Here is a 10,344-nt window from a genome sequence, read left to right on the forward strand (position 1 = left end):
GAGCCACCTAGTGGTGAGATGACGAACTGCATGCGACGGGTCCTTCAGACGCTCTCGCGGCTTCCCCCACCAGAATTCTGCGGAGTGCTGGTGGAGGTAGGTGCGAGAGAGGCAGCTCTTCCTTACTTTTTTTTACTTGGGGTCATATTTTTCTAGTTCAATACCTGACAAAATATTATAAATGCATTTAACATCTACAAATGTAATTTATAAAGTTTTGTCATGGTTGGGCTGGAAATATGGCCCTATGGGTGGGAGCTGCGTCAGTTGGTGTTCCTGGCTAACTATTCAGTCATGACGCTAACTGTGTCTTTTTGTTTTTCAGCTGAGGGGCCACTCGCAGGCAGTGACATTTTGAAGATTTGTCTTTTTTTTCATCATTCTAGGTGGGTTATGGTCATAAAAACATATGTATATTATATTACATGTACATTATATATGTATATATAATGTTGTCTAAATGTTATAACTGTTAACTGTAATGGCAGTTATCTGTTCTTTTACTGTTTGTTTTGTTGAAGTTAGCTTGGAATGAGAATGTTTTGTTTGATTTTGAGAAATTGTAAACTGTTCAATTTAACTATATGATCACACACACACACACACACAAAATGAAATAAAAGAATTCTGCGGAGTGCTGGTGGAGCTGAGGGGCCACTCGCAGGCAGTGACATTTTGAAGATTTGTCTTTTTTTTTTTCATCATTCTAGAGAACGTTACACTGACATAGACTGATGTTGGAGTCAGTAGTTAAAGGTGATGTATTATGTTTCCTTGAAGAGGTCAGGTTAGGTTAGATCTATCCAAAACATGGCCACTGCTTTTCATCGAGTACAGAGTCATCTGGCAGGAAGTTTTAAAGCATTTATTTCTTCTCTGTGCTGATAATGTTTATGGAGATGCTGATCTCATTTTTCAGCAGGATTTATCACCTGCCTACATTACCAAATGTATCAAAGAATCATTATGGTGACCAGAATACTGGCCTTACCAGAGCCCCATAGTGAGTCTATGGGGTTCTGTCAAGAGGACCCTGGACCCAATAACAAAGACATGTTGAAAGCAACATGGGCTTCCTTAACACCTCAGCAGAACCAAAGGTTGATCATTGTCATTCAATGCATGGAACCCATAATACTTATTACCCATAATGCATAGCAGAGGTCCTCAACTGTCCTGCATGAGTTAGGTGTTTCTCTACTCCTGCATACCTCTATTACACAGATATGTGATTAACCAGCTTCTGCAACAATTTCAGGGATGCAAAAGAGGTCATGCAATGATATGACTCAGCTTACTCATCAAAAACATTCCGTGCAGCAGTTTGTCTGTTTGTTTCTGTCCATCACCATGAGTGTCTCAAACCCAGCTGTACTTGTTCTTATCTAGCAGAAGAGTCCATAAACTGGCATCCATTAATGGTCATGGATACTGAGATACAGCAGCAAAAAATAAATGTCGAGTTGTTTGTTGACCTGAAGAAAGATGAAGATCAAGTATGCAGATACCTGAACCCACAGTATGGTGGAGAAAAAGGGACAAAGATTGGAACAAACTGTGTGAGAGGCCAAGATCAACAAGAAATCAATTACCTAAGAGTAAGTACTTCTTTTAAAACATGTATTTACATTATTTTTTGACTTTAGCATTTTAAGTTATTTACAGATTGTGAAAGTGTGGAATCTTAGTTTTCAATGATGCCAAACAAACATAAAAAAGAAGATGCTCCTTACTACCAAGTGTTGTATGCATGAATAAAATATAGGGCTACTTTTTAAATTTAGAATCACAATTTTAAAAAGATAGACTTGAGTTGCTTAAGCAGAAAACAAAAATAATTTTATGCACCATTAAATATAAAAATAATCAATTGAATTTATTAATTGTATTTAATTAATTTATTTTCATAAGTAAAAACAACAATAGCTGTACATGCTTAATAGCCGCAGACGTCACATATTCGAGTAACACGTTTTTAAGGCAGTTTTCTATTATTTTTAACACAATCCTTTGGTAAGCTAGCTGTAGCGTCGCACTTTGAGCTCTTTTCACAGCAAATAAATGGTCATTCACATTCAGTACCTCACAGATCAAAAAGGGCGGGCCCTCATCCGGGGCCACAGTTTGAGAAAGACTGATGTAAAGTTAAGACTGAGGCATCTGAGGACTGTACAGTGGCTCCTTTTCAGCTCTGGCTGATGCAGCAGATGATTTGTCGGTGTGTGTAAACGCTCTTCATGTCCACCTCACCTCGGGTGAACAGTAACCTCCTGACTCCCTCTGGTGGATGGTTGTAGGAACTGAACAAACACCCACTCAGAAGCCAAACCCCAGCTGTCCAAAGGTTTGCTTGAGTAAAACAATCTATCAGTTAAACTGAAAAACTTTGGATGGACACAGACGTCCATCCAATCAGGTGGACATCAGGTTTTATTTCCTGATATATTTAATAAAAACTGAACAAATATTCACATAAAGAACATAATATTTCTAGAGCGCTGTCTTTTTAAAGCAATCTTATGGAAAAGTCTAACATTAGCAAAAAGAGACATTGTTAGCAATATTATAATGCATTTAAAAGAATTGTAATACCTAATATAGGCACTGTTTGTTTATACAGCAAAAATCAGTGATTCAGTTATTGAAGCTGGTTGTCATCATTTTCTGGGTGGAAGGATCTCGGACTGAAGAGTTGTTTTCTGATTGAGACTTGCATGATAAAGCCACTGACCACAGGAACATAAATAGACCTGAACAGACAAAAGAACCAGTGAATCATTCAGGTGAATCAACCTATCAGTGCTATTTGGTGTCACATATAGTGACTGACCTTGCAGAGAGTTAAAGATGGTGAACAAGTAGATTCCAGTTAAGTTCACATAAGTGAGGCTGGCTAGTCCCCATGGCAACCCCAGTACACAGCTGAGGCCGAGAACTGTGGCGCCGTCCTTCCATAACCTGGACATTGTCTCCTTGCTCATCTTCTTCCAGTCGCTGGACTCACGATCTCCTCTGCCATGTCGTAACTCCCGGATTTTAACACCACCAGAAACAGCATGCAGAAATTATACAGCACTACCAGGCAAAGAAAAGCCACAGTGATGTACGTGACCAACTTTGTCTGTGGGAAGTCGCTGTTCATCCAGCATCTGTTCATCAACAAGTAACAAAACAGAGACAGTGATCGTTTGGAGTTTCATTGACTGACTCAGTAGCACATGTGAACTCACGGAAATGCCTTACATTTCTGATGTTTGGTTGTTGGAATCCCTCAGAGTGTATCTGCCATAGCCCTCTAAAGGCCCACAAATTACCACAACCAGGGAAGGAAAACCTGAGGAGAAAGCAAAGGGATGGACAAACCACAGCTATATCATTAGAATAAAGGTCAAAAACAATACATCACATAGTCACTGTTTGTTAATTAAATCAGTTAATTGTCTGGAGCAATTAACTTCATGCTCCCAACCAGAGTCCCAAACTCACCCCATCCCACCAAGCAGAGTTTGAGCAGGTATCTTCTGATGTAGATGTTAAAGACTCGGATGAGGAGAAGGTAAAGGTGGAATCCTTCCAGAGCCACCCAGGTGAAGGTGGCCAGCAGAGACCAGTGCAGGAAGAGGCCCAGACCTCCACAAACCCAGCTGTACTTGTTCTTATCTAGCAGAAACGTCCATAAAGTGGCACTCAGGAAGCCGAGGTGGAGACACAGCAAAGCCCCCGTTAGCTGCATGTGGATGCTGAGGGCCTTCTCAGAACGTTGTCGGCTAAGAGAGACACGACAGAAATTAATTGTTTGCTTTTTCTTTTCAAGGACATTTTTGGCTCTAGTGGCCTTTATTTTCTTGTGACTAGACAGAAAAGTGGGTTGTGATAAAGGGGTAAAGACATGCAGCCTATGATGGCTGTGTAAGAGGACTGAGGCCTCCATTCATGGAGGTTTTATCTGTGCACCCAGAAATGTGTTGTTAGTTTTATAATGCAAATGCAAAGTTTTTGCTGACTCTTACATTTTCTACATGACTACAGTTCACCTTGATGTCTTGCTATTAGCTAAATTAGCTTCAGCTAACAGCTAATTCAACAATGCCAGGGCTAAAGAATTCTCAAACCATCAGGTTTGTGTGAACATTACTTTGACTATTTAAACTGGCGTGATGTTGACATTTGGTGCTCAGTTCCAAATAAGGTGATTATTTACCAAGGAAATAATGAAAGAAGACTGTTCAATATGACTCATCATCCTGTCAGAAATAGGATTTGAGAACAGAATATAAACTGATTTGATGGTGTGAGCATGACCCACTGTCAGTAAAGATCAAAAATATTAGACAGTGTGAAGTAAAACATATTTTCTAGATTTGATACTATGATACATTGTGATTTCTGTTTATATTTTTAGATTATGTCTTTCATAGTGGACATGCACCTAAGATGACAATTTCAGACCCCTCCATGATTTCTAAGTGGGAGAACTTGCAAAGTCACAGGGTGTGCAAATACTTATTTTCCTCACTGTATGTCAATCAAACTATAATAAAAGAGTGAAAGTTAAAGTAAAAACTTACTGCAGACCAACAAAGATGAACAGGCTGATGAAAGCAAAGAAGGCAGAGAGCGCCGATCCAACGTAGGTGATGTAGCTGAGGGCCTCAGTGTGATGTTTATCCACCTTCACTTCTGGATTCTATACAGGAAAAATAAGGTTTGACTATCAATCCTCAGGAGACATTTAGTTTGCTGTGTCTGAGTTGCTAAGATTTTCACATGGCTAAATATGATCACTGTGTTTAATCAGCAAATGTTTCTCAGATTTGGGGCAGAATGTAAATGCAAAGGGATTTTTCCATATATGTGTTAAAGATTTGAAAATCATCTACAATATTCCTGACACTTTACAATTATGCACTATTTTGTGTTTTAGCCTGTTATAAAAAATTCTCCAAAAGTAGTTAAGGTTTAGTTTAACGTGACAATATATTAATACTTTTAGAAGTCACTATATGGAAATCTAAAACTGTTGATTCTTGGTGACAGAGAAACATAATTTACCACAAGCACAGCAAAAAAGCTCAGATGGTTGCAGCTGCAGATAAATTCATCTTCACTCTTAGTGGTATAACAGCCTTCAGTGCTCCACACTAATGAGAGCAGAAAAAACCAACATGTAAATCACGACTTCATGCTTTCATTTAAGAATAGTAAAGCTGTTTGCATCCATGTTGGACCTGATTCATCCTCCTTCCAAAACACACATGTTCCATTGTCATCCTGAAACATAGAAAGGGAATCAAAATGAAGGAACATTCTTGTTTTTTATGTGTTTATCATTGTATTTATTTAGTTACCGTTTCATTGTGGTCGAAGATTAACTGGACCGCCTCAGCAAGATTGGTGATTCGCTTGTTTCCAACCCTCACAAACAGGACCAGCCCTCCCAAAACAGTTCCCTCTACAGTCGGCTGCGTACGAGAGTTGGTCTGAGGAGTTTGCTGCGATGAGGAGACAGAATTGGCCTCTCTTTTAAAACTAGTATTCTTCTGGGACAGTCTCTGCAGCACAAGTGTCAAACTCAAGGCCTGTGGGCCAAATCTGGCTCGTTATAACTTTTTTATGTGGCCCTCTCAATTCTAGACTAAATTTTAAGTGTCCTTAAATGTCATGTTATTAATCAAATCAATACAGTTTTTACCTGTTTGCTCCTGCTCCAATCAGTCCCTCAAGTTTCTTATTATGAAATTCATGCAAAATCAACAAATTGTGCTAACAATTGGAAGTTTATTGCAATTATTTTTTTAAAAAATTGTGAAATACTATATTAATTGTACGAAACAGCTGCTTCAGCCTTTATTGATATCAGAATATAGTCCACAATCTATACACTAAGTTATAAAAAGTTCTATTTGCCATCATAAATAAGCGTAAATATTGCAAATATTTCCAAATTAGCTCCACAAAGACAGAAAATTTTTGTTGCAGAAAATCACAAAAAGAATCTGAAAATCCTGGAGGGAATGAAAGACATTCAATTACATTTCCTTTAAAGAATTCATTGATATTTTAACAGCTTGTGGATGGGTTTATCAATACCTTCTAGCACAGGCAGCCCTTTAAGAGAAGTCATGATCTTGATTTAGCCCAGAAGCAAAATGAGTTCAACACCCTTGTTCTAAAGCCCCCATTTTGTACTATAAGACCAAAAAAAAAAAACAAAATCACAATGGACATGAATGCAAATGAGCCTGAAGGAGAGAACCATCTGGTGTGTTCACAATAGCACGCCACTTAAGCTAGAAGTCCAGCTAAATGTGTCGAGGATCTTGTTCAGAGAATCACACCTGAAATAATGTGCTGTTGATCACCGAGGCAACCACCTGGACGGTTTCAATCAACTGCGTTCTTTTCTTTGTCGAAAGAGCTGATGATGGGATTCGGATCTTGTGATTGGACGTGGGGCATACTTCCACCTTAATACCAGAACATTAATTAGGATTTTATTAGGAGAAAATCAGTTATGTTTCAGAACATGTCCTGCAAATACAGTCTATTGGTTTATTATGTCCTAATAACATTTAGGAACTTTCCATCAAACTTTGAACACAGTTCATAAACATAAACACAGGACACATTAATCCTGTAAATGTCAAAAGACTATAATTGAGTTTATTAATGCAATTCAATAACTGAAATTTATATTTTGAAGAGTCAACAGAAGTATACAGTTGAAACCAGACAATTTACACACACTAATAAAAATGACACAGATGTCTTTTTTTTTCACGGTCTAAAGTGAGACTGACTTTAGGTCAGTCATAATTTTAGAAATTATTTACATTTACTAAATGCCACAGTAATGATAGAATGTCAGAGATTTAGTTACTAATTTTTCCAACAACAGAAGTTTACATGCTGGGTGATTACTGTCTCTTTATTTCTCATGTGTTGGTGCTTTACAAATAAAGTTTTAACCTCTGATCACCTCACCTGGACTGATGAGTTCACGTTGACCTTAACAATGTCATTGGAATGACTCCTTAGTCTGCAGTTTGCAATTTTATCTTCATAGCACCTATCAGAAAATGTTTCACATCAATCATTTCAGCAGTGATGCAGCACAAGAACTGCTTTAACCATATCAGATTTACCACGAGTTTCACAGCAAGCGTTCACAAGAGCAAAAATAGAATGGAGGAACTGTGTTCGCCTCTTTGGCCAACAAAGTTGTGTCCAAAAGCTGATTTGAATGCAAATCAAGTTAAAAAACAAACCCTAAAAAACATTTGCAGATAATTTATTAATGGACAAAAGAAGATGCTATTAAAGAGTAAGAATAACGGCCGGATCACTTACATGGTCCATGTTACATTAACTTGTTGTCTACACTCCCGGATAACTAGAGAGTTACAGTCTGTAAAATGGACACAGAATATGAAGAAGTCAGGACTGTTCATGGCAGACAAAAATGACAGCAGAGGTACGAGAAAAACTTGACCAACAATTTGAATATCACGCATTCGGACAGAAGATAACATCTATGGGCAGCACTAGACCTGGATGAATCTATTAACAGCTACAGTGATGTTCAAACTGCCGTAATAGAAAATTTCATCTTTAGCCTTATTTCATCTTTGATGGAACTGTTGGATACTTTTAACCATTTATTTTCTGATTGAATCTGGTGTGTTTTTGTATTTCTGCAAGATGTGTTTTTTTATTAAAGAAGTGTCTAGATAGTGTTTAAATGTTTCCACTACTATGATAGCAGAAGAGACCTGAAGACGTCTTGGGTGAAATGCTTCACCTGGAACTTGTCTTAAAGGACTGATGTGTGAAATGTAGTTGCCCTTGTTTGATTCTGCCCCCATGAATAACTGACAAAGAAGAAGTAGAAGTTTCTCATTCTCTCTGTCCTGCCATAAAATCATCCCCTCCAAGAGGTATAACTATGTGACTATATGTGACTATGTGATGTGTGTCGTTCATGCCTCTTCTCCCGGAAGCGTACAGAAAGAACGCTTTTGCCTTCGAATAAAAAAACTTAAAGACAAAGATTAATCTTTCTCTTATTATTGAAAAAGCTTATCATTCTTTGATAAATTAAATTTCCATAACTACAAAACCCCAGAATACTCACCAGCTCTGGTTGTAGGGTAGTAAAATGTTAGGAGATAAAGAGTAATCCACTTCATGTTGGACTTTCTCTTGAAGATACTGATCACTGAGTGAGACAACGTGTTGCTCTGGTGGTTGAGGGTTGCTTCATCTCTGGTTGGATCACACCCTGAGAGAGAGGCAGCAGAGAGGAGGAAGTGATAAAGTGGATAAGTAATATAGTTAAATGTAACAAATTTCTAAATCAACTTTTTTTTCTTTTTTTTTTTTTTTTTCTGATCCAGTTAATCTTTTTCCGCAATAATAATGATTTCTTTTCTATGTTTCAGGATGACAGTGGAACATGTGTGTTTTGGAAGGAGGATGAATCAGGTCCAACATGGATGCAAACAGTTTTACTACTCTTAAATGAAAGCATGAAGTCGGGATTTACATGTTGGTTTTTTCTGCTCTCATTAGTGTGGAGCACTGAAGGCTGTTATACCACTAAGACTGAAGATAAATTTATCTGCAGCTGCAACCATCTGAGCTTTTTTGCTGTGCTTGTAATAAATTATGTTTCTCTATCACCAAGAATAAACAGTTTTCTAAAAATTCACACTCCATTTTAACATCATGTTCAGCAAAAGTGTAAATATTTTCAAGGGTTTTGTAAAACAGAGCAACATATGTATTGCATTGTCATGAACAAATATAATACATGGTTTTAAATGAGCCTCTCAAAAGTGCTCCATGTATTTTAATTTCAACCTCTTGTATCAGCATTTTGTAGAAACTTTTGATGCAGTTACAGATTAGACTTATTTTATTGTCGTTGCACAAGGACACATCGCTGGGCCTCTGGAGAGGACTGGTGGAATCAGAGAGGATCTGGTTTGCTCTGGCTAAGCAACGTCTGTGTGCAATGTTCTGGATTGGGGGGAGGGGAGTCCCATTGATCCTCTCCACTTTCCTAAGTTAAAGTGAATAATATCAGGGGAATGATTGGAAAGATGGGAGGAATTGGAAGGGATTCTTCTATAATTAAAGAAAATCAGTGTGAAGATATAACACACAAGGAAAAAGCAGAGGTGTTTGCTAGGTTCTTTGCATAGTTCTCAAAATTTATCAAATAAAGAATCATGGAGATTGAAAATGAATGAAGATAATAGAGAAACTTTAAATAGGAAAGAGATGGATGGAGGTGTTTCAGATAAAGATTTTACATTGTTTGAAATGAATAGAGCTTTGACTGGAGTTAAGAATATATCTCCAGGTTAAGATGGCTCATGCTATAAGATGATTGAACACTTATCAGATGTTTTCAGATGCTGCTAAAGGAGTAGTTTTAAAGTTCCGCATTAAAATATGGGAACAAGGTGAATTGTCCTCCAGTTGTAAATATTCAGTCATTGTACCAAAAGTAAAGCCAGGTAAGGATAAAGTAGAGGTAAAAAGTTATAGGCCTATAGCTCTTACATCTAATATATGTAGATTGATAGAGAAAATGATAACAAAGAGATTAATATATGGAAAAAAGAGGTCTTGTAGTCCTTATCAGAATGGTTTTAGGAGCGGACGGACAACTGTAGATGTTTGTTTAGAAAAAAGGATATGTCCTTTTTTGTTGTTTTTTTTAGTTCTCCACCGATGCTTTGGACGCGCACTGCATATTGCAGGGCAGCTCATGTTACCAATGACTTACCGCAGCCACCTATATAGATATATATAGGAGGCTGGTTGCCCCAGAGACCTAAGCAGACGAGACCATATAAAGTGTTGTGAATACCAAGACCGTTCTGAAGTACTACAACACAACACAGGATGTTGGTGACAAACTTCTCATTCAGTGCAATAATAACTCTGCCTCTACACAACACATGTTGCAATAAGTCTCTGTGGTTGCAATGGGTCTCTGTGGTTAGATGTTTTTGTGTGTTTTTTAAGTTGAAGGAACATGCCATGAGACACATTCGGATTCTTATTTAAAGCTGCTAATCAAACTATTCACTTTGCTGATCACAGCCACATTATCTAAAGATCACTTATTGGTTCAATGTATCTGCTTATTCAGGTGCTTCAGAAGAAGCTTTTTTTTTCAGAGGGGAAGTTGTAGAACGGATTATTTATAATTCATTTCCCTCCTGAGAACCTTAGAGAGAAATAACAAAGCTGCATGTTGTACAACATCAGTCTTCATCTCAGTATCCAGTCAGTTCTTCTTCCTCCTTTACAAACAGTTTACAAACTTTG

At 37.7% G+C, this 10,344-nt stretch overlaps 1 protein-coding gene and 1 long non-coding RNA gene across 2 annotated transcripts; one reads left to right on the forward strand and one right to left on the reverse strand.

Moving 5' to 3' along the window:
• The first annotated feature begins 200 nt into the window (after nucleotides 1-200).
• On the forward strand, nucleotides 201-8,546 carry LOC129379357 (uncharacterized). The gene is made up of 4 exons (XR_008608166.1): nucleotides 201-386; nucleotides 1,393-1,598; nucleotides 8,209-8,325; nucleotides 8,442-8,546. It is a non-coding gene; the product is annotated as an uncharacterized LOC129379357 (long non-coding RNA).
• On the reverse strand, nucleotides 1,942-8,202 carry LOC129379356 (adhesion G protein-coupled receptor G3-like). Its single transcript, XM_055060089.1, is given in 13 exon segments — nucleotides 1,942-2,750; nucleotides 2,831-3,040; nucleotides 3,043-3,149; nucleotides 3,244-3,334; nucleotides 3,487-3,767; nucleotides 4,569-4,687; nucleotides 5,053-5,141; nucleotides 5,229-5,271; nucleotides 5,349-5,492; nucleotides 6,339-6,467; nucleotides 6,985-7,069; nucleotides 7,351-7,408; nucleotides 8,135-8,202. Coding segments are annotated over 13 exon segments (1,527 nt in total). The 5' UTR covers nucleotides 8,190-8,202; the 3' UTR covers nucleotides 1,942-2,634.
• Nucleotides 8,547-10,344: the final 1,798 nt, after the last annotated feature.

Source organism: Poeciliopsis prolifica, unplaced genomic scaffold (genome assembly GCF_027474105.1).
Source record: "Poeciliopsis prolifica strain line A6 unplaced genomic scaffold, Auburn_PproV2 SCAFFOLD057, whole genome shotgun sequence".
Classification (NCBI taxonomy): domain Eukaryota; kingdom Metazoa; phylum Chordata; class Actinopteri; order Cyprinodontiformes; family Poeciliidae; genus Poeciliopsis; species Poeciliopsis prolifica.